We start from the raw sequence: 25,563 nt of genomic DNA, 5'->3' as shown, positions 1-25,563 counted from the left end.
GCCTTCTTATACAAAACAAAAATAATGCAGCGGATACATATTTGTATGGAAACAATTGATTTTAAGGCTATTTATCTTATGGAATCTTAATGAGTAATTGGAAATACCAACAGTTAGAATAAATCCATAATTAATGTATCAAAAATTAAATATACAAATACGTTATTAAACTAAAAAAAATCCAAAAGAATATATATTTATATATAGTAAATAGTTAATGAAAATATAAAAATTTAGTATTATTAGGAATACCAAGATTTATTATACCTATTTGTAAAAATTATTTAATTACACAAAAAGCGACCTCGTGAAATTATTTTCAAATAAAAAAAATTTCCTTTCTTAGTTTCACCCTGTACGACGATATAAACAACTTTTAACTGCCGCTAACAAAACACAGACACGAAATTTTCAAAATATTTTCGGTACATTCGCGACACTCACTTTAATTTTCTTTACCGGTCGTCAATCCAGGGAAATCCGCCGTATTCCCGTAGTGGAAAATCAGTCGCTTTCCCGGCGTAAGACCAAAAGAATATTACGCACCCTTGTTGATAGCATACAAGGGGTGTTCCTCCCTGTTTCCTGCCTTGTTCAATTCAAAACATTCTATTAGAGTTTGCGCTTTGGCGTCTCACATTAGGCCGGTAGAGCAACAGTCTAAAATTTGTCTGGCGAGTTGTTTGCAATGTGGATAGAAGAACAATTTAATTTTTCGGGTTTTATTTGTATTCAGCTTTAAAAATAGACTATGGTATAAAAATATGCACATTTTTGCACTGTTATATACAGGGTATTTTCACGTAAACTTATCTCTGAAAATAATCGAATTTACAATAAAAAAATTTGCACTTTCGCAGATCTGTAGCTGTTTTGCATGTCAACATTTCTAAAATATTTACAGCTAGCTATCACTTTCTTTTAAACTGGAAGTCGCTATCAACTTATATATTCATCATTATCATCATCATCATCATCATCAGCCCATAGTCGTCCACTGCTGAACATAGGTCTCTTCGAGAAACCTCGGGTCTTCCCGGGTTTCGTCTATCCGCTCTCGGTCTCCACTCCAAGATTTTTTTGGTCCACCTGTTATCCTTCATTCTAGCGACGTGTCTTGCCCACCTCCATTTAATTTTGACTATGTGTTTTATAATGTCTTCTACATCACTTTTTCTACGGATTTCTTCGTTTCTTACCCTATCTCGCAACGTTATGCCTAACAATGATCTTTCCATTCTACGTTACGTCACTTGTAGTTTTCGTGTGGATGTCCTTGTTAGGGTAAGTGTCTCTGCGCCATATGTAAGGACAGGCAGGACACACTGATTAAAGGCTCTTCTTTTTAAGCTAATAGGTATATCACCTTTAAAAATATCACGCAGTCTTCCATATATTGCCCATCCCAGTGTTATTCTTCTTAGCAGCTCAGCAGTTTGATTATATCTGCTAATTTTTAATGTATGTCCAAGGTATATGTAGCTGTCCACAATTTTAATTTCGACGTCTTCTACCCTAAAAGGATGGCTCGGAACTAAATTAGTCATCATTTTTGTCTTTTGGTAGTTAATATTTAGACCTACTTTACGTGCTGCACCGCTGAATTCATTCAATATATCACTGGCAGCCTTTAGGTCATCTGAAATCAGAACAATATTATCTGCAAATCGTAGATGTCTAAGTATCTCACCATCAATATTTATTCCTTTACTTTCCCATTCCAGTGACTTCAAAGCATGTTCAAGTACAGCAATGAACAACTTAGGCGACATAGTATCTCCCTGTCGAATACCGCTCCTGATATGTATCTTATTGGTAGGACCGTGCAGATTTATAGTTGTTGTAGCATTTCTGTATATATTTTCTATAATATTGGTGTACCTATGATCAATTGGACACTCTTCCAATGCCTTTAGAAGTGCGGGTAGTTCGATAGTATCAAACGCTTTATGGAAGTCTATAAAAGTTAGACCTAGAGGTCTATTGTATTCAATTGATTTTTCAATCAAGACTTTTATGCACTGTAGGTGTATAATTTGTACCGTAGTTGGGGCGAAAACCAGCCTGTTCTCTTGGCTGATATAGCTCAAATTTTGCTTCCAATCGATTGATTATTATTCTGGTGTACAGTTTGTATAAATGGTTGAGTAGAGAAATTGGCCTGTAATTCTCTAGGTTCATGTTGTCACCCTTTTTATGCAGAAGAATTGTAATGGAGTTATTCCAAGCTATAGGAGTTTTTTGACTATACAAGCAAAGATTGGAGAGGTCTCGTATTTTTTTCAGAAGAGAGGTTCCGCCAAGTTTTATAGCTTCTGTAACTATTCCATCATCTCCTGGCGCCTTGTTGTTTTTCATTTTTTTGAGTGCATATTGTATCTCATCTTGAGTAATATCTGGAATGTCCTCAAATCGCTGGTTTTGAACCTTTTGTCTACCGTCTTCATATACGCTATTGTTAATTTGGTTTGTGTATAATATAGTGTAGAATTCTTCGACTATTTCAAGTATTTTCTGTCTGTCTGTTGTCCCTTCACCCTCTTTATTTCTAAGCTGGAAAATTTCTTTTCTGCTTGTCGCCATTTTTTTTCTGATTACCTTCATGCTCCTGTTTTGCTCTACGATCTACGCTCTACGCTCTAGTCTGTACGATTTTTTCATGTTTAAATTTCCTAATATCTCTTCTCACAGCTTTCGATGTCTTTATTGAGTGCCCGATTGGTTTGTGGGTCAATGTCCCTTTCACTTTGTAACTGTTTTCTTTCTATTATTTTGAGTTGTGTTTCTAAAGTGATCACTTTAAAAACAACTTATATATTATTTGAAAGATTCTACAAACAAATTTGGGCAGCTTTTGTATAAATTACAGTACGACAACCGTGAAGTGCATGGTCATCTGTGCGTAAATAGAACAAGAAGTTTCATGAGAAAGTTAGAATAGGCTTGTAGTCATGCTGGTTCCGAATGCGTTGTTGTCGCGTCAAAAATTTTGTTATAATGTGAATATTACGAAAACAATATATATTAAATATAATTATTTTAGACAATATTTAACGCAAATGTTGTGGATGATTTTGAATTTAAACGAAACCAAACAAAACAAAAGGAATAGAAAGGTAAAACCTTACTTCATACGGAAAAAGTGTTATTTTTTCCCCAATTGAAACGACTGTATCACAAATTTATTTCCATTCTCCAACATGAAATGTACCAAAACAACTGATCAAATAATTCCATAACGTCATTTAACCCTCCAGCGGTGACGTAAGAAGTATACATAATATGACTGGTGACCTCGGTCTGTTGGACCGATAGAGACATATCGCTTTATATATTCTTACAAACACACATTTTAAAACACACACGATTAAAACGTTTTGATAAACGATAAACGTTTTGATAAACGACCCATTTATGGATTCAATTGAAGGAAAAAGATCTGTTTAGTGGTTATCGTATGTCACTCAATATCGTACTGAAAGACATTGGTTTTAAATGGCTAAAAGATGATCCACGGCGAGGACTGATGGAACAATCTCATATTGCTGTGAAGAGAGCAGAATCTTTGAGATTATATAAAAAATATAAACATGAAGAACTGTACAAGTTTGTTTTTATAGATAAAACTTGACATATAGATCTATATGTCGCTTATGGCAAGATGAGAATAAAATATGTGTAAAATCTATTAAAACTGATGGAAAACCGTAATATATATTTATGTTCACCATAACATATATCCGTAATTATATTGAAAACTTGAAGGTGAAGGAAACAAGGTGTTGAAATAATTTTGTTTTGGAGATATATTATTTTTCATGCTGGTAGTGAAAATAACTTCATTAAGGGTGCACAGACTATATTTTCCTCTAAATCGGCTATAATGTACTACCATGAAGAAATAAATTAAGCAAATTTTTTATCGTGGTTTGAAAATCAATTATTAAAAAAATTGTCTGAACTATTCCTAATAATTATAATAGATAACGCTCCATACCATAGCATATTCTTAGAGAAAATACCAAACATGTCTTCAAACAAGACTAAAATAAAAGATTGGGTAACTATATAAGAATAAAGTGCCAACAGAATGCCAACCGGAATAGAAACTCATGTATTTTAATTCTCGTCACTGTCTGAATCTGAGCTATCACCAGGATTTATTATAATTGGTTGAATGTCAACATTCATCATACTCTTTTCTCGGATATACCATTTTTTGATAACTTCATTAGTATGTCTGACACATTTCTCCCAAATATCTGCATTACATTGTTCCAGTGCCTTATTCCACATATTTAAAACAGCAGTATCACAATGCCCATGCCCATCTATACCAATATACTTATTGTAATTCGACTTGCAATTTGCCCAAATTAATTCTACTGCGTTAAATTCACAGTGATAAGGAGGTAGTCTCAATACCTCATGACCATATTCTCGGAGCAACTCGTCAATCACATAATATATTTTCTTTTCTGTTATTTTTGGCTATTTGTAGCAATTCAGCTTTAGAAAAATGTGGGTCATATTTAATATTGTTTGTTATCAACCAACTAATAATTTCATCTTTGCTTGAAGTGGTTGAAGGTTGTTTATTTAAAAGGACACTGTGGTAAGAAGCAGTATCCATTACAACCAATGATGGCTCTTCTCAATTAGGTATTAATTGTGTTTTTATTCACTTAGTAAAAAGTTCGTTGTTCATTGCTTCATGATAATCAGCTGCGTTAGATTTTAAACAAAACAATAAATTTGCTCCCGAAACAAATCCTTTGCGTGAACCAGCGTGAACAATTACGAAACGTTTACCATCATAACCTGTCGTTGTTGTTGTTACACAATGTTTAATAGTCTCCCATATTCCTCGTGATTTACCCTTACCAATAGAGGGCATACATTTTTGCACTTCTTGGAGAAGACAAAAGTGTATCTAAATATACTTATTTAAAAAGCGGCCCTAAAATGTATTACAGAAAGTTAGTGTGGCTAATTGGACGCTTTAGAACGTACCCTCCGTCGGTGTAAAAGAGTGAACTGTTCTACAAAATTTCAATGTCTTAAGCTACGACAGAAATCGTGTTACGCTTTCACGAGTTAGCAAAATGCGATAAAAAAAGGATTTTAAAGCTCATGGACACAATAAAATATCAGTAGTATGTTGAAGGAAAAAAAATTAAAAATTAAAAAATTAATGGATTTAAAAAAAATTTTACAATTGGAAGCCACTTCTGGTAATTCTCGATGTTTATATCGTCGTTTTAATCACCGGATTTAGATTGGGATATTCACCTTAAATACGAATCCTTAACTAATTCATTCTCACTACCAGCAGTAACAAAAATTAACCTTTGTCCTTTGGAGACTGGATTTCTCAGACAGCTACAACTGCTATCACTCCAATGGTATTCCTTTACTTCATACAAATGCAAGAAGGTCTCATCTGTGAAAATAATTGTTCGGGTGTCCCTACTCTTTATTTTTTTTAGACAAAGAGAACTTAATATTAGTTGAACTACCATTTTCTATTTCTCGGCCTTCCTTAATTTATTATTTGAACTTATTTTAAGCCCACGCCCACAAATAGTATGTAATATTTTATAGACTGAAGTTTGAAAATATTTTAATTTAAATAAAAGTATCATTTATAGCTAGGTACTAAGAGATAAAAATATTAGTCAATAAAGTAATTATTAATTCAATAATATTACATGTTTATTTACCGTTTATAATGATGCATTATGTTTAATTTATTATTAAATGAATTACCTATTAAATTAGCCACACGCAGTTGTATTTTTTTCTGAATTAGCTTCTTCCGTAGTAAACTTATTAAAAATAATTTTCCCTGCTTGGGATCCTAAACATTTATTTTTCACTGAACTTTTCATTTTAATTCCAAAATTTCAATCAGGCTTCAGACCAAATCGATGCACCGTGGACAATCTTATACTTCTGCAATCAACAATTGCATTGCGACTGCGCTATCTAACAAAAATGAAGTCATTGCAATCTCCCTTGACATCGAAAGCGCTTTTGACTCCATACCGATTTCTGTAATACTAAACAAACTAAACCAGAACAAGTTATCCGGTAATATATATTCGTTTATACAAAATTTTCTCACAGAGCGATCCTTTAAAGTAATTACTAATGGCAAAACTTCCTCACAGCACACAACCACAAACGGTGTCCCACAAGGGTCTGTCCAAAGCAGCACACTATTTCTCCTTAGTATTAACGATATTAGTTCATTCATAAACGACCCTGTACAATACGGAATATATGCTGACGACATAATATTATTCTGTCATGGAAAGGTCCCATCCAGCACAAATACTTTACTACAAAACACGCTAAGTAAAATAAACAACTGGGCCAGTCAATCCGGCCTTAACTTCTCCCCATCCAAATCCAAAGTTATTCATTTTACCAGAAGACAAAACACGCAATCTCCAACCATTACTCTGAATGGAAATTTTCTCCAAGTAGTAGATCAAATAAAGCTTCTTGGCATTATTTTCGATAAAAAACTTTCCTGGAGAACACACATTCGAGAACTTAAGGGTAGCTGCCTTCAAAGAATGAATCTTCTTAAATCACTAGCTCATTATAGTTGGGGAGCCGATGAGAAAACGCTACTAAAAATATATCGAGCTCTTATTCGCTCCAAACTTGACTATGGTAGTGTTCTCTACATGTCATCAAGTAACTCACTACTACGTTCACTAAATGTAGTCCAAAATACTTCCCTTCGACTCTGTTTAGGAACATTCCGATCCAGTCCGGTGGAAAGCATTCATGTAGAATGTTTCGAACCCTCGCTTCATCTAAAACGACAACAACTTCTACTGCTCTATTTCACTAGAGTTTCAGCAAATCCCACAAATCCCACAAGAAACCTCATCTGTAATAGACAATTACCAGTTACTAATAATCCTAGAATGGTACCGTCCACTATACAGATGTTAATTCCTTATTTAGATATCAATCTATTGTCGACCAGCCCTTTCACGGTCCCTCAAACTCCTCCATGGATATATAAACTTCCAAATTTCAATATCGAATTATCCAAATATAATAAGAATGAAATATCACCTTCCGTTATCAAACAAAGATTCTATGAAATACTACATCAATGCAACTTCGATAAGATCCTTTACTCAGATGCATCTAAGACTGAAGAAGTTGTTGGCTGTGCTGTTACAACGACTACAACCACCGTCAACTTGTTTCGACTCTCCAGCAATTGCAGTATTTATACTGCTGAACTATATGGAATACTTCAAGCGGTGAAAACTCCACTCAACGATGATAAAACTATAGCAATCTGTACGGACTCTCTGTCCTCCATGAAGTCCATAAGAAACGTACATTCTATCCACCCAATAGTTCAAGAAATCCAGAGTATATGTAATCGCCTTCAAACTAATGGAATTACAGTAACGATATTGTGGGTTCCATCACACGTTGGTATTTCAGGTAACGAAAAAGCCGATCAAGCAGCAAAACAAGCATGTTCTCTTAACGTAACAACAGACATTCAAACATCATCACATTTAAAAAGAATATTCAAACATAAAATAATGTACTTTTGGAATGATCATTGGAAAAGAAGCAATACCAAGTTAAGCGTTCTACAACCAAACATTTTCTACCACCAGCTCCCACCAATGAAAAGAAAGGACAAATCTATCATTCGAAAATTGAGAATAGGGCACACACGCCTTACACATGGACACCTAATGAATTCCAGTAATCAGATTTTGTGCCAATACTGCAACAGCACGACTTCCGTAACACATGTACTTCTTGACTGTCAACACTACCTAACGGCCAGAAGAAAATACAATCTTGGTAACAACCTAAAAGACATACTAACAAAATGTATTATAAAAAATGTATTGTAACTAATTTGTACCCAATGTAAAGTATTAACCATGTAAACATGAATGTAAATTGTACCTGTGTCAATGACCATTAGCTGTCGAGACACATATTTTTCGAAATAAATAAAAAAAAATCCAAAATTTAGCGGTTCCGCTTCAAAGAAATATTTAAATATTTTTTTAATTATACATCATTTTTCAAAACTTTGATATGCAGATGCACGATTTTGAAAATTTATAACTCATTTGTCCAAAGACAAAAATTCTTGAAAATGTTTGCACACTGAAAGTACGTAATGTTATTTTAGGAATTTACATCAATTTATGTTCAAACTCGAGACAAATAATGTCACGACAAAAAAATATGCTTTTACATAATATACTTTTCCAGTATAATTCTTTTATTAGTCATGTTATTTGTACAGTTAGTTTGTTTAGTTTATATCAAGATAAAGTATTTATATCTATTCAGCTTTGATTCGCATTGTTGTTTATTGTTAGGAATTTATTGTTTAATTCGTTTTTTTTTTTCACATTTGGACTATCTAGATACATTAGGTTGTAAATTAGGAAACTTAAATTTTATGTTATCTTCCCATATTACTTAAAATAATTTATTTACATCAAATTCATTGTTAAATTTAATATCTGGTTTTATAGGATACTTGTTTAGACGATTTAATCAAGCTGTTCCTGTGGCCGTTATATATTTTTTTAAGTTTTTATTTCTGAAATTTGAACAATTTTCAAAAAGTGTTATGTTCTTTATTATAACAGCTGCTTCCAGGCCTTGTAATTAGGAGGTATCATTTATTATTATTATTATAACAGTATCCCGTTTTTGCATATTACATTATCCATTGTTTGAATGCAAATCTTATTGGCTTCTCCCTAATTTATTGCTTGAAATAATGACGATTGTAGTACCTAACCATTTGCTCATTATTACTCATATTTTTTGAAAAACTCTAAATTTGCAATATCGTTGGTTTATTAGTTGTATTAATGGATTTATTTTAAAATCTGATTCTACTGGCTTATAGTGAGGGATAATTATCATTGAAATGAATAGTTTATTCTTTTTATTTCCAAATACATGTTCCTTGAATAAAACTTTCTTTCTTACTCCAGTGATAATGACATCCAGTGAGCAATAAAAATACTATAAATTGTTTAAACAATCTGTTAACAAGGTAAAAATATTTGTTTTGAGCTGCATATGTAACATGTAACACTTTGTTTTACTATACGACTCATTATTCCTTTATCAAACAGACATCAGATTGTCCTTTTAGTGAGTGTTTTAACATTTGTTGTGATTGTGATTAAACATTCTCAATTTTATGATAACTGTTAGAAGTTTATGCAAACTCACGCCTTATTTTTTGCCAAGTTCAATTTGTTTGTCTCAGTTTAACATTAATAAACCTCAAATACAGTCGAATCTAAAATAGCTCCCGAAAAAATTAATTTTATAGTAGTTTAATAACTTGTGAAATTAATAACTTAGTGCATAATAAATTTAATACCTTTATAAATTTGTAAACAAACAAACTAAATTGTTTTTCCGTACTGATGGTTGAAAGCTCAGTAAGGACGTAAGGCTAAGAAGAAAGATTACTTTATTGATGTGAGCAATAAAAATTGTGCGATGGAATATAATAAGTGATATAAATAGTAGTGCTAGTCTGGTCTCAGATAAGTACAATTTAGATAATATCTGGGTATATATTGAAAAAATTGGGAGCAAAAACTTAGGTAGACTATCTCCCATAAAATAGACCATATAATATTTAAAATTTTGAAACTAAGAAACATTTAAGAAATAAAAAGTATCGGTGGAAATCATATCAAGATTTTACTATATCATCACGATTAGAAGCTAATAATCTTAATAAAAATGAATTACTAAAAAATCAAAATTTAAGAGCTTACAAAACAAACCATTTGTTAGAAATTTAAGGCTTAGTTAGAGATGTAGATACTTAATATGATATCAATTATCTCATAGAAAACGTTAAATTCACGTCTGAAGATATACATATTTATAGAACAAAGCGTAGGGTATAAAGAGAAGATAAAATTTACTATATGGAAATAGAAGAAGAAATATAGTTGTTACTTTTGATGATAATATTCTACCCAACTATATAGATTTTAACAGAGTTTATTTCTCGATCGAACCATTTATTGGTAAGGTTGTTCAATGATATTGTTATGTTTTAATTAATTTATAATTTATTCTATTTTATTTATTAATTCTTTACTAATTTATTATATTGTTCTTATTTTAATTTATTAAAACACACGATAATTTATATCAATTTATTAAACCACTAATAATACATAATTTATCTATACGAACGATACAATTTACACGCGGCGCGAATCTTCAAAATTAACTGTTTCCCTCAATGAAAAATCCGTTATTATATATGAAAACAGCTGTTTCTAGAAACCCACCGAATAGACTGCTATTTCGGCGAAAGGCCTATGATGAGTCATCTCCACGACTCTTCGAAACTTCCAAGCAGGACAAAAACCAGTCTGGGGTCTTCGATGAGAGATCGCGGCACTCTCAAATAACTACAACAGAAAAGAATTAGTCATAATATATTTACAGTTTTGGGTCAGAATTTATCGTAACACTATAAATGTTTGAAATTTGGACGTCTTAAAAAGTTCCCAGGAGTTATGTATTCAGTGTATTCAAACTAAAACTAATAATCATACTTATGATAAAGGTATATATTGCATACATTGTAAAAATATTGTTCATTTGACGATATCGAAAAAGTTTCGCTTTTTATGAAAAAAAAGAAAAGATTAAAAGTATAATAATTGAAAAAGAACTACTTTTTTAGAAGCAAAAAAATGTCTTTTTTCCCTTTTACATTTGGACCTACCCAACCTTTACCGGCTAACTCACATAAACCTAATTATCACAATCTAAAAAATAAAAACCAATTAACAAAAAGTGTAACAAATGTTATAATTAATATATTTTAAAAAATATTCGTTCAATAGAAGATACGAGTACATATAAAAATGTTAGACGATAAGACAATAATTACTGGTTTGCAACATATTCTAGAAACAATAAATAATGATAGCTCCGAATGGCTGTACAACATTTTTTAAACATAAGTCAGTGGAATGCTAGATCTATTATGTCAAATAAATGCATATACAATTTTAAACAATAAAACAATCGATATTCTGCTTATTAGTGAAACATGGGGGATGTGTTCCTTTTATAATTAGCGTAAAGCCGAGCGGAAAAGGACTAGATCCAAGGGAACGGGTTTTTGCGAGTCCTAGAACTCTGCACTTCTTAAATTCGTCCAAAGACCGCTGGGTACTCCCAACTCTAACAATGATTAGAGGTGTAAACTTTGATTGCACTCTTTACGACATGGCCCTGTTGAAACTAAATCCAGCTACCGCAAACGGTTCCAAATATGGACAAGCGAAATAAACAAGAAAAAACTCAGGCCCAAAGAGCTGCCAAGGCTGACAGGTCTGAAGCCAAACGCCGAAAGGCCAGGAAGTTCTAAAGAAGCCTCACATACTGAAAGGAAGGAAACCACTAAGTCTGTCAAAGTAACAGCGTTAGAAGATATTGGTCTCATGACAGACGAAGAGATTAACGCTGCAAAGCTGTCTGGCACCTCTAAAGCTAAAATCAGTAAGCTGGTGAAACAAGTCAAAAGAGCTGTGACCAAGGATAATTTTACCAAGGCTGGTGCAAGGGCAAAGGAGTTGCTGTCAAAGCCATTAGAGGCCATGACAAAACAAAAACAAACTCAGAAGGCCGAAAGGCCAAGGCAGACGGAAGCACACCGCCCGAAAGCCAACGCAAAGGGAAAAGACCAAGAACCGAGGATGTGACTTTCAGAGAAGCTGCCGCTTCTGTTAAGGTTGTGGCAGTACTCACAGGATTCTCAAAAGCCATGATGAAAGTAATGTATGTCATAAAAATTATCGGAGGTTTTCCAAGTCAGTAAAGTAGCTGTTTTAATATTACTAAGACTAATTTATATATAATATACGTTACCTTCCAATATAATTTGGAGTAATTCATATCTTTTACCTCTCAACACATGACCCAAGTATTGTATTTTCCTCTCTTTGATTATGCAACAAAGCAACAAAGTTGCTTTAATAAAGTCCTCGTAGACAAACCGTCTCAGGACTTGCAACTTAATGTAGAGTCATATGTCGCCATGTTACCAATCCATCGGTAATTTTACCATCTTAATTTTAAACAAGACATAATGTAAACTAAATTTCATTTAGTAATTTTTAAAGGGTTTTTACCCCCATATTTAGTGGCTACATTCATGTATTAACCTGACACTGATAATGGAATACTTATTCCGAAAACGTTTTGTCTATTTAACATAGCCCGACTGGGTTTTTATATACCTTTTTATAAAGGATTTTATTAAAAAAATTTTAATATATGGTATACAGCCAACTACAGGAACTTAGTTTCCTTGTGAAAAGAAAAACTGTTAATCAATGTGCGTTACCAGTGTTGGTCTACGGGCTTAAATGACGTAGATCAGGAGTGTTTGATGCTAAAGACAGCATAACAACAATGCTATTTAACTAGGAAGGCCACATGACTAGAATGGTTCACAAAAGATAGATGAAGCGGATACTGGAGTGGAAACCAAGATATGATGCAGAAATCTATGTTCAGCAGTGGATACGGGAAGATATAATTATTATGATGTGGCAATGTTTCATGAATGGGAAAAATTGAATCATCTGAATAGGACTTCGGGTATTTACGTAAATTATTTTGTATACTAAATCACAGATTAAGATTTCTTTATATCACTTGTTGTATACCTAATGCTTTGAGGATCTGGTAAGAACAGTTAATGATTTTTTTATTTTGTTGTGTTACGTAGTATATTTTATACTCCGTTATTTGATTTATATTTATAGTGTATTTGATAATGCCCATGTTATTTTTGCCCTAATATGTTCAATAAATAGCTTTATTTAATAAAGACCTACCTAAATAAAGAATAAATTTTAAAAAATCAGATTAAGTACATATTTTTCTACTGGCCTATTACTCCATGACTTTTTCCATCTATTTGTCTGTAAATAATAACCTTTTTGTTTGCGTATAGAAGGTAGTTTCATTGAATTAAAAGGTAATCATAAGAATAATACAAACACTTCACGACGCAAAGCTCGACGCCGGCGTCTACAAAAGTATTCACATTATACCTTTAAACACACATATTAGTCCAGTCGTCAGAGATTTGACCTTTAAAAATCATACGAACAAGCTGAACTTTGCTGATAATGTCAATTTTGGTACCCTAAAAAGATGAAAAAAAGTTTACCACCTTTACGTTTAGGGCTTCTCCCTAAAACGCCCCCTCGTATGGAGCCAAACGAAATAATCGATTTATCAAAAATCTGTAAAAATTCACAAGAATTGTGAGTGTCCTATCCACAAGAATCAAAATACGTTTTAAAGTTGTATGTTGTGTACGTTGTATTTTGCCGAAAATAAAGTCGGTTTTAAATAAATAAACGTTGCGCGATTTTAGCCATTTTTTACGATTCTTATAAGATCAATAAAATTTATCACTTTCACTGACCGATCATACTGAAATTCCCATTGGTAGAGCCTAATCTTTAAAAATTTTAACATAAAATTTTGATTTTGAGTTTACGCAAAAAATATGAGGCATTTGAAATATGTCTAAAAAACGTAGAATTTAAACTAGTAAGTATTTAAAGTACAAACGATCACACATCATGGAGAAGGTCTCCACGAAGGCGATATTGGGTGAAATTTTGAGCTGAAGTTATGTAGTTTCGAAAAACGTACTTGTGCAATCACACAGGAGCAGTTTTAAACGTTTTAGATCGTTTGTAATGTGAAAGTGGGTAATTCATGGTTTTGTAGACATATTTCAAATCCCTCACATTTATTTCCAAAACTAAAAACGTTTTTTTTGCGTTTTCCTCCCATACGAAGGAACGTTTTAGGGAGAAGCAATAAACGTAAACGTGGTAAACTTTTTTTCATCTTTTTAGGGTACCAAAATTGACATTCTCGGCAAAATTCAGCTTGTTCGTATGATTTTTAGCGGTTCAGTGATAATTTAGTCTCTGACAATTGGAGTAGGAGAAATTTTTGTACCTTGAACTAAATGTACCTTGGACCAATTGACATTTTGCGTATTTGCTGTGTGATCTCGCATTATTTTAGTTTCGTAGTGGTTCCAAGAGATGTTGCTACATCTTGTTGTTGTTGGAATAAGATCATTCTGTTTCACTGTAGGTCTTGATATTTGTTCATTCGGTGTAAAAATTTTAATTCTAAATTTGTAAGTGTTATTGGATTTGCTGTTAATATTGGCTAACAGTTCCTGTGTAGGTAAGTTTGTTGTATGTTCTTCTTTTAAATGCAGTACTGACCGAATTTTTAAACATAACCTAAAACACAATATGAACTTGGAAAATCGTATCTGATTTTAATGTACCTTGGTCCCGAAATGTACCTTGGATTGGTCCAAGGTACATGCTTTCATTGTTAGACAAAATACTGCCCAAAAATCAAATAAGTTTTGTTTTAAGAAAATGCCTCGAAGCAAGATGGGAATCAAACGTCCTGCAGTTAATCTAGAAAACCTTAAAGCCGGTGTAGAAGATGTTCTTGTACGGCATCTTTCCATATGTGAAGCAGGGAAAGAAAATAACATTTCAAAAACCACTTTGCTTAGGCATTTAAAGATTCAATAAACTGCACAAAAGAAAACTTTTAATTATAAAAGTAAAATTGTACATAAGCGAATTTTCACAGACGATGAAGAACACCTTTTGATAGAATATCTAAAAACGGAGGCCAAGTTACATTATGGCCTACCAAAGAAAGAACTTAAAACATTAGCATACGAATTTGCTAACAAAAATAATAAGAAAATTCCAAATCCTTGGTTAGAAGAAAAACAAGCTGGGAGGGAGTGGATACGAGGATTTTTACTTAGACATCCAACTGTAGCTTTACAACAACCAGAAGCTACAAGTATTGCAAGAGCTACTGCTTTCAACAAAAACACCGTTTCAAACTTTTTTGTTAACTTAAAAAGATGTTACGATCGCTACCATTTTGAGGCAAACAAAATATATAATGATAAAATTGGTAATACTACCGTTTATGTTCCTCCAAAAAAATTAGTACAACAAGGTCACAAACAAATAGGTAGCGTAACTTCTGGAGAACGAGGAGTCAACATAACTATGGTGGCAGCTATAAATGCAGTTGGTAATCAGGTACCCCCTATGCTTATATTAACTCGAATTAACGAAAACTTATTTGTTACATATATTTGAAACACTTTATAGCTTACGTTAAGCCATTCATAAATGACAAAGTGCTTCTTATATGTGACAACCATGAATCACATATCTCGGTTCCTGCAATAAATTTGGCAAAAGATAATTGAGTGATATTTAATAACTATACCGCCCCATACATCTCACAGGCTTCAGCCACTTGACAAAACTGTTTTTGGTCCATATAAAACGTTTTTTAACCAAGCTTCAAATCAGTGGTTAACAAATAATCCAGGAAACCTATAAGCATCTACGACATTTCCGAAATAATTGGAACGGCATATTTGAAGGCTTTTTCGATTAACAGTGTTGTGGAAGGCTTTTTTGTGACAGGAATTTGGCCATTTAATGACAGTGTTTTTATTGAAGATCAATTTTTATCGCCTTAGTCACCGACCGACCTGAACAGTTCGAACCAGAACCTTCTAATAATATTGCAAGTAATAGAGATGCTAATAACGATGACAATAACCGCCAGCAAATAATATCTACACCATCGACAAGTCGAGACAACCAAACTATAGTTTCTCCATACAAAATTAGGCCTTTTCCGAAGGCAGGACCAAGAAAAGAAACTAAAAGGAAGAGACGAAAGGTAAGAAGTACAATTTTAACCTGTTCAAGAAAAAATAGAACAATATAAATAGGCAAAAGCCCAAAATCAGTTTAAAAAGTGTGAAAGAAAGATAAAGCGGAAAGTATTTAATGAAGAAGAACCAAAAGAATTCCCTAAAAGAAAAATAATAAACAAAAAGGAAAATGAAAGTAGCGAAGATGAAAATGAAGTAAGTCTTACATTGCAAGATTCGTCATCAGATGAAGAATAACAGTTTTTTGAGAAAATTATAGCAGAAGCGGAAGACAAAAAAAAAATGAAGACAATTATCAAATTAACAGTAACAATTTTGTTTTAGTAGAAAAAAAAATAAAGCGATATTTTGTAGCTAAAGTTATTAATATCCTAGATGATGTTTATAACGTCAAATTTTATAAGAAAATTGATGGTACGGTAGCATCTAGAATTTTCATACCTACCTATGTAATAAAGACCCTTCTTTTGTCAACTCTGATATGATACTGCGTCTTCCTGAACCTAAATCTGTAATTATAATTATTTATAATAAATTTAGTTTATCGGTTATTTATATTGTTAAATGAAGTTTATTTTTAAGTTGAATTGTACTGTTTTCTCTTACAAAACATGTACAACAAGAAGTTGTTTCAAGGTACAACCCTAGTTATTTCAAGGTACAACCATAGTTGTTTCAAGGTACAACTTTATGTTGTACCTCAGACCAGAGAGTGGTTATTTTATTTACTTATTTTTCAAGTACTTAGAAGAAACTGGGTAACAGTGAGACACTTTTTTTCATTTAACCATAAGTCCACTACAATGATATATATAAACAAATTTTCTTCAGGATTGTACCCTCACATGCGTTCATTACAAACGAAAAAGGCAAAGTCAAATTTGACAATTGCTCGGTTTTTTTAATTTGTATTTGACATATAAGGTCAAGTTGTCATTTGTCTCAGTGTTACCCATGCATGGGTAACAGTGAGACAGTATAATATTTATATGAAAGACAACATAAAAAAAATTTAAGTTACAAAATATTTATTTATATGAAATAAAAACAAAATTAAGTTACGAAGTAGTGATTTATTATCTTTCTTATCGTTCTCTTTTATCTTTCGCTTAATACTTTTTGCTTTCTGAAAATCTATTGCTCCTATATTTTTTGCTTTTTATTCTGCCTTTCTTCCAGCTCCAGTTTCTCTGAAGTGTCAGTAGCTATCATGCTTTTTCCTTTCTTCGACTTTTGGATGTTTCTTTTCTAGGTTCAGCCTTAGGATATCTACGAATCTCTTCCGGAGTTATAAATCTATTTTTTTCTCCAGCTTTTTCGTGAACTGAATCGCGAGGGGAGGTTTGGTTACCCATTGGCAAGTTACATTTATCAGTGACGGAGCATGCCAAAAAGTCGATGTCTGTAAATATTTCCCTGTCGAATGGATATATTCCACATTTTTAAAGGCTGAGGTAATATTTCCTGGAGTTATTGCCTTCTGGTACGCTTCGCCCACACAACCTGCAACTTCATAAATAGTAACTGACTTTCCAGGCTGATGCATTAGTCAGCTATCTATGGCAGCATTATAAGCCAAGCTGAAAGACTTGAAAATACCAACATCCAAAGGCTGTAGCTTATTGGTTGAATTTGGTGGATAAGTAACAATGGTAACGCCATTTTCTTTAGCAAGATTTATAACCTGGATAGAAAGGTGACTCTCGTGATTGTCATAAAGCAAAAGACTTGGATTTTGCTTTGAACTGGAGGTGTGTAGAATAAAGTGTTCCATTACTTTCAAAAATAGCTCAGAATTCATCCACCCGGATGGAGACGCAAGTCCTAAAGTACCAGCTGGAGCACCAGCAATCATGTGCTCTCTAAAATGAACGCGTGGAAAAACAATCGCAGGTCGTAGATGATTTCCTGCAGCACTTACAATTGCACATATTGTTACAAGCACGCCTTTTTCTACATTTGTCACTTTATTGACTTGGTTTACTCCTTTTTCAGCTAAAACTTTCGATGATTTTTGTACAGTCACTGTAGCCGTTTTGTCGAGATTATAAACACGTGTTACATCGCTAAATCTTTCATTTTGTTTGATCGTATTTGATCGTTCTCAAAGTAATATTTGGGTTTCTTCTTATAAAATTTCGCATCCATTCCTCTCCTGCCATTTTTTTAAGGGACCATTGCAGAGGCGTCTTCAAATTGTTATTAATGCCGATTCGTAGGGCAGTTTTCTGCAATCACTAAGCGAGCATTTAATAATGTAATCAGCTAAGATTTTTCTTGATCGGTACTAAATATCTTATTTACTGCGTAGTTAGGTGTATATCAAATAAATCCGTCTTCACTGGACTTTCTTTTTTGCACATATCTGAAAAAAATAAATATTGCAGCTATTTGTAGAGCATTATTAAGCACAATTCATTACTTATCTAGGGTTTGGAAACTTATTTGTTCCTGTCTTGCTACAGATCTAATGCTGCGACCAGTTAGTACACCTTCAACTGCACTTATTATGGTTTCTTCCGAGAATGTTCCATGATTTGTCTTCCTCGGTGGATTTCTGGGCATTTTGAAAAGTTTCTTTTAGGTATACGTACTAGAAATTTTAGAAAAAAATACAAAATGTAATTTTTTATAACATCTGGGTAACAGTGAGACATGTCTCAATGTTACTCACTGTTATCCATTTGCCATAAAATTTAAAAAATAATATTTTTATTATTATAAAATATAGTTTGCATTGCTAAACTATAGCATCATGTTTACTAATCTACACACAATGTCATAGCAACACTTAAAAAATCCTAATAATTAACATGCTTTGATAAAAAAATTTCAAAGTACCTGTATTATTTTACTTAGTGCCCACCAAACACACTCAATCACGATAAATGCTAAACTGAAACTGCACGGCCGCCGAACATATCTATTAGAAATCAGTAATTTTGAATACAGCAAGCACGCACAAGTAATGATACTACACGTGGCGAAAAGGAGGGAAGATATTTCAAGTGTCTCACTGTTACCCAGTTTCCAATATTTCATTTATATTAAAATTGTAAATGCATATTACAAAACTGTACCGTGCTCCGGGGGAGCGCAAAGAGGAGGTAGGACGTGGTACAGCCCAAATCTGCTTTGCGAATCCCCGGGGATGAAGTAAGTCCTCCGCCACACGGCGCGTTCTCAATGGCTCATTGGGTGTCTCCATGAAGTGCTGAGCCGTCGCGCGTCCCAAGCCCTTTACGGGATGTAAGGGTTGCGCGACCGACAAGGGCATCATGGATAAGCAATCGATAAGGATCGGAAGGCCGTTCCAAAAGATTGCTCACGGACCAAAAGGACCGACCCTACCCAAACTCCCACGACTACGCCAGGCCCACATTTTCTTAAATTTTGTTCTCAAACAAACCTTTTCTAAAACCAACACATTCCAGCGCGTAGCCGACATGTTTACCATACCCTCAAAAGTCCCAAAAACCACTTGGTTTCTCCTTCCCCGTAATTCTATTATTTTTCCCGCGCAGCAGGGGAGGCAGCTACTGCTCAATACTTCCAGGTAGAATAGTGTTGATAACACTGTCTGCCACTGCGTCCAGAGGCAACCGAGAAAAAAAGCCTAGAGGAGTAAACCTCGAGAACAAATCCCCAATATTACGGTGGGAGGTATCGTGCCAAGAATATGAGAGGTGCGAGGGTTAGAACACCATAAACGATCCCTCCGGGATTTCTGGTGACCTCCCGGAGTAATAAAAGCCTTGACGTGGTAAGAGCGCACTGCCACGTTGGATGTATAGGACGTCCCAACTCGTGGGATTCAGATGGAACAAATAAAACAAAACTCAAAAAAAGACAAACGCAATGGAACAAAGAAGAAGAGAAGGGTAACTATAGTATACACACAGAAAATAAACCAAAGATTAGGGAAGAACAGCTGCGGGACAGCTTTGAAGAAAAAATTAGGGAAGAGGAGGAAAGAAAGTATTTCGAATTTTAGCTTTTGGAGCGACAAAACAACAAGCCGAAGATGAATAGATCCACACACATCGTAAGACAGTCGACGCTGGTAGGGGAAGAACTTTTGGAAATTATCTGGGGCGAAGAGGAGGAACAAGACTCTAAAGGGGAAAGGAAAACAGAGGATGAAGAAAACATATATACGAACCTACTAGCCTCGGTCTTACTAGATAAAGAGGATAGATACGAAGACAAAGAAATAAATGGTCCTGAGATTAAAAGACAAGAAAAAAAGGAAAGAAAAGAGGACAGTATGAAATATAAAGGGGAAACCCGAAAACAAGGAATAAACAGGAAGCTCACAGAGCTGCTAAGTATCTTAGGAAGGAAGCGGGAAATAGCAATAAAAATTAAAAAACTAGTGCAAAACAAAAATAGAGCACGAAAAACAAAAAAAAAGAAACGATGATAAAAAACCTAATAATAAATAAAGGAGGAAATAAGGATACTTTTAAGAGTATATCCAAAGAAAAGTGGGAAGAAGAAGTATACCAAAAAACAAAATAGGAACAAGCAGGTCTACAGGAAACTGTCGAAAAGACCGATTGTTTAATAATAACAAAAAACGGAGACAACGCAGGGGGAGTTGAACATGGTATAAACAAAGTCAGGGAAGAACTGGCGGAAATAATGGAGGGATGTGAAGAGGGAGAGGTTGATATTATCGAAAATAGAAAAAGAACCTCCAAAGTAGAGAAAAAATGGTATACCTTTGTCACCAAATTGGGAAAATATAACGAAGGGGATGGCGTGGAAGAATAAAATCTGGCAAAAAAGATTATAAAAATTGTCAGACAAGGGGAGAAAAAAATTAAACAAGTGCAAATGGTTTTGAGCAACAGTGTAGAAAAGGATAGAATGAGAAAGGCTCTAGAATTTGTAGTTAGAAAAGAAGAGATCACATGGGGGATTCCGGTTAGGGGGATGGAAGCGTGCAAAATAAAGAAAGCGGAAGAAGCCCTTTTAATACGTACTAGTGGTATATCATACATAGACGTCATTAAGAAAATTAATGACAAGGTGAACGTGCCAAAATTAGACTGAAAGTAGATCAGTTAAAAAACCAACGGAGGAGATATATTGGTGAAATTAACAGGGAAAGGGGCGGCTGTGAAACTCAAGCAGGAACTAAATGACAAAGTGGGCGGCATAAGCATGACCGTGAGGAGAAAAGAAAACCTCTTCACGTTCGCCAACATTGGCCCATCTGTAAATGAAAATATCCTAAAGAGAGCCATCCAAAAATGGACAGGCATCCCCGAAGACGACGTAGAGGTTAGAGCCCTTAGAGAAATTAAATGGGCCAACAGGTGGCAACAATCGCGGTGAGATCAGCCAGAGCCAAACAAATGAGAAGACACCGATCAATAAAAATAAGGTGGGTAGGGTGCCCAATAATGGAGCGATACATTCCAACACGTTGCTTTAAATGCTTAGAATTCGGACACAATACGTTCGAATGTAAGGGTATAGATAGGCCAATATTATGCTATAATTGTTTAAAAGATGGGCATAGAGTGGAAAGTTGTCCCAACCACGCATACTGTATGGTGTATAAAGAGGAAAGCCATAGGATGGACAGGATGGCCTGTCCAGCCTATAGAGAGCTGGTATATGGAGGGGAGAAGAAAGGGCAAGTGTAGTAAATATAACCATACAAATACATAATATTAGACAGATATCCAGGTATAATTGGTGGGCCCTTATACAGCTCACCAAGGTGCACAAACTCTTGCCCTTTATCTTCCAACCATCGTTTCTATGCATGTTGCATAAGTTTAAATGTCTCACACGTCTTGTTTTTATTTATTCTTCATGCTGTATGCCCCAATTTTACCTAGGTGTTTTTATCTTTTCTGTACATATATTTTATCCTTTTAACCTTTCATGTGCCGTCCATAATAATTATACAATCACCTTTTTATCTATCTTCTTCTTCTTCTCGTGCCACTCCTAGCGGAGATTGGAAATCATCATGGCCACTGCGACTTTGTTAGCAGCGCGCCTAAAAAGTTCAATCGAACTACACCCGAACCATTCACGTAGATTACGAAGCCACGATATTTTTCTTCTTTCCACACTTCTTTTGCCCTTAATTTTGCCCTGCATGATATTTCTTAAAAGTTCGTACTTTTCACCTCTCACAATGTGCCCCAAGTATTCCATCTTTCTAGTTTTTATCTCATTTAGAATTTCGCATCTTTTGTCTAACGTTTGGAGTACTTGCGTGTTAGTGACGCGGTCCATCCATGATATTCTGAGAATGCGCCTATTTTTATCTATACGTTTATTTATTTATTTATTTGTTTATTTTAGCTAATTTAGGATCATATAAACAGAAATACCGATGTAAGGTCGAATATCTAGGGAACTGAACCTAAAATGGAGCTCAAAGATCAACCTGATATAAGGATATTGCAGGTGAACGTGGGCAGAACGAAAAGAGCTCACGATCTTGTCCATGCAAAAGCCTGTATGTTGGAAACAGACCTACTCATCGTCCCCGAACCGAACAAAAAAATTACATCGGACGGTGGCTGAGTGCAAGACACCAATAAAAATGTGGCGGTGTTGTTCCGAAACAAAGATCTTGGAGTGCGTGGTATTGTCAGAGGTGGGAATCACATACTCATAAAAATGAGAGATTTCAGCCTACTGGCATGCTATATATATCTCCAAATATTAGGATTAGAGAATATAAGAATATAGTAGACGAAATAATGAACACCGCCATTAGGGAAAAACAAATTATGATCGCCGGAGACATAAGTGCTAAATTTCGACAATGGGGCTCTCCCGCAAATGACCAAAAAGGGGAGATATGGAACAAATGGATAGCCCAGGCTGGCCTCCAGTTACTCAATAATAATAAACCAACTTTTATAAGAGGGGCCAGCCAAACACACATTGATGTAACTTTTGCAAGTGAAAGGCTATCCAGACGAATACAAAACTGGGACGTCCACGACGATCAATTATTCACCTACCACCGATACATTGCATATGATATTAAGGTAAAGGGGCGAAACATAAGACGGCCGATAGGATATACTGGAAAAACATTTAATAAGCACGTGTACCTATCGGAGGTCAGAAAAATAAACGAAGAGGAAATATCTGACCTTGACCAACTCAGAAAGTCACAAGAGAACGCTGTTGAGTTGGCCACCGTAAAGAAAAGGAGCAAAGAATGAACCCCTACTGGTGGACGGATGGGATTGAAGGCCTACGGGAGGAGTGTCTTCGAGCTCGCAGGAATTTTACGAGAAACCATGGCGCTTACGAGCTCAAAGATGTATACAAAACAGTAAAAAATAAACTCAATAAAACAATAAAAAAAAAAGAAAAAAAAAAAGAAAGGTGGCAGAACCTAATAAATGCTTTAGAAGACGACATATGGGTCGCCGCATATAAAATAACAATGAAGTCACTAAAGATGATTGCTCCATACAATTTAGAAGAGGACCAGAGGCGAGAAACGGCGGAGCTCCTCTTTCCCACCAAGGAGGAACAAATCTTCTTGAAGGTCTCCCCTGCGGTGGCGTAGAAATTCACAGAAGAAGAAATAAAAACCGCTGGTCAAGAAATCAAGACCGTGAAAGCTCCCGGCCCCGATGGACTGCCACCGGAGGCACTGAAGATAGCAACAACAGTGAAACCAGGTTTGATCAGAAAAATATATAACGATCTACTGCGGAAGCAAAAGTTTCCCAGGTAACTAAAGGGAGCAAATTTGATTTTGCTCCTAAAGCCTGGGAAACCCCCCGATTCAGCATCGTCTTATAGGCCAATATGCCTTCTGGACTGCCTTAACAAGTTCTATGAGAATCTTGTCAACAAGAGGTGGAAGGCGTGTTGACAGATAAGAAAGCTCTATCCAACCAACAATATGGATTCAGAAAAGGTCGACCAGCAGTCAACACCACGATCTGGATAAGAAACGCGGTGAAAACAAGCAAAAAGAAATGGGTGGTACTTGTTTTATTGGACATTAAAAATGCCTTCAATTCAGCGAACTGGGGTCTTATCGTAAACAAGATTGTCGAACTTGGGACCCCGGAATATGTGTCCAATATAATAAGAGACTACTTATAGCAAAGAAGCGTATGCATATCGAAGAAAAATAAGGTGAAAATGACTGCTGGAGTACCCCAAGGGTCAGTCCTGGGACCCACACTATGGAATATTTTATACAACGGGGTACTAGAAGTAAACAAAACACAAGGAGTAAGGGCTATTGCATATGCAGACGATCTAGCCCTACTTATAGAAGACATGAATTGGGGTATCATAAACAAAGTAAATGAAGCACTGCGTGTGTGTGTATGTGTGTGTGTGTGTGTGTGTGTGTGTGTGTGTGTGTGTTTTATTGGCACTGGTTTTGACAACCAACTGGCCAGTCAAAAAGCACTGCGAGATGGATAGAGAGAAATGACCTAAAACTTGCAGTAGAAAAGACAGAAGTTATCATCTTGAGGAGACCACGGGATAGAAAAAACGTAAATTTTCGGTTCAAAGGCTCCGACCTAAGACCCCAGAAGACCGTAAAATTAAAATACTTGGGAATCATACTAGACGACAAAATGGCATTCAGACACCACATACAAGAAGCATGTCGAAAGGCGGAAGAGAGGACCTCGACCCTTAATAAGATAATGCCGAATATAGGAGGCCCCGGTTCAACAAAGGTCAGTTATCCTACAGTCAATCATGTCCATATTACTATATGGGGCCCCAGTGCGGCATGAGATCCTCAACAAAGCAAAATATAAAGACATGCTTCTTAGGACGCAGAGGAAACCATTGATCAAGGTATGCAGCGCGTACAGAACCATATCAACCATTGCCTTACAAGTAGTGGCCGGTGCTGTACCGGTGCATATCCTGGCCAATGAAAGGGTTCGGATGCACCAAAGGGGCAATGGAGCTTTAGGTTCAGGAACACAAGAAAGAAAAAGGAGTTTGGAGAACTGGCAGGACCAATGGTCAAGGGAAACAGACAAGGCTGCCTGGACGAGGGCCCTTATCCAAGATGTAGTAAGGTGGTATGAGTGTAAACACAGACGTGTCAACTACTACTTCACCCAATCTATGACGGGACATGGATCTTTCCGGTCTTATACATATATAATAAAGAAGACCGAGGACGATCTGTGTCCCGAGTGTGTGGATGACGCGCATCATGTGGTATTCGTATGCCCTGCATACAATGTGGGGCGAACCTTGCTGCAGCTGGGCCTGGGGTCACCTCTAGGCGAGCCACATGAACGAATGAATAAAGCAATTGAAAACAAAAGAATCTTTGACTTGATCATTGGTTTTGTAACAGAAACCATAAAACACAAGGAAGAGAAAGAGAGGAGATGGTAACAAAGGTGAACTGTTTATTTTAATGTGTCGTATCTGTCGGCGTCAGTGGGGTGAGTCACTAATCAGCTTCCACTACCGACGCCGGAATCTTAAATGAATTCTCTTACAGAAATCAATTTACATACGTGTTGTTCTGTTTTGTTTTGTCTCTACATGTATCTAGTGTACGGTGTGTGTCTCCTTTTGGAGCAGCCTATTACTAAGTAATGGGCTGGTGTAGATATGGTGAAATATGAATGTCTGGAATTGCTTGTACCTGTTGTCTGATCTTTCTCGTTAAGTTCAAGATGGTTGAAATAACGGCGCGGTCACTCCTTCCTGCCTAT

At 35.2% G+C, this 25,563-nt stretch overlaps 2 protein-coding genes across 3 annotated transcripts in view; both read right to left on the bottom strand.

Moving 5' to 3' along the window:
- Positions 1–25,563, bottom strand: part of igl (IQ calmodulin-binding domain containing protein igloo) — an 838,464-nt gene that overhangs the window by 791,512 nt on the left and 21,389 nt on the right. The window contains exon 1 of one of the 2 annotated variants that reach the window (XM_072519536.1): positions 268–528. The exons of the other annotated variant lie outside the window; for it this stretch is intronic. The gene's annotated coding sequence lies outside the window, so the exon portion shown is untranslated. Of the gene's footprint in view, positions 1–267; positions 529–25,563 lie in introns of those variants that run through there. 2 annotated transcript variants of the gene reach the window in all.
- Positions 17,403–18,418, bottom strand: LOC140434936 (uncharacterized). Its single transcript, XM_072523580.1, has 2 exons — positions 18,276–18,418; positions 17,403–17,919 (listed from the first exon to the last, which is right to left on the bottom strand). Exons 1-2 carry the CDS (start codon positions 18,416–18,418, stop codon positions 17,403–17,405), a joined length of 660 nt encoding a protein of 219 aa, XP_072379681.1.

This window comes from Diabrotica undecimpunctata, chromosome 1 (assembly GCF_040954645.1).
Source record: "Diabrotica undecimpunctata isolate CICGRU chromosome 1, icDiaUnde3, whole genome shotgun sequence".
NCBI lineage: Eukaryota > Metazoa > Arthropoda > Insecta > Coleoptera > Chrysomelidae > Diabrotica > Diabrotica undecimpunctata.
The sequence above is the reverse complement of the archived record's forward strand: the minus strand, read 5'-3'. Positions and strand labels throughout refer to the sequence as shown.

Excerpts from the sequence above, each read along its gene's own strand:
- LOC140434936 (XM_072523580.1), bottom strand. The coding sequence starts at position 18,418 with ATGCCCAGAAATCCACCGAGGAAGACAAATCATGGAACATTCTCGGAA. Across the intron at positions 17,920-18,275 it reads AGTTTCCAAACCCTAGATAA|CGATGTAACACGTGTTTATA; the intron begins GTAATGAATTGT and ends TGAAAGATTTAG.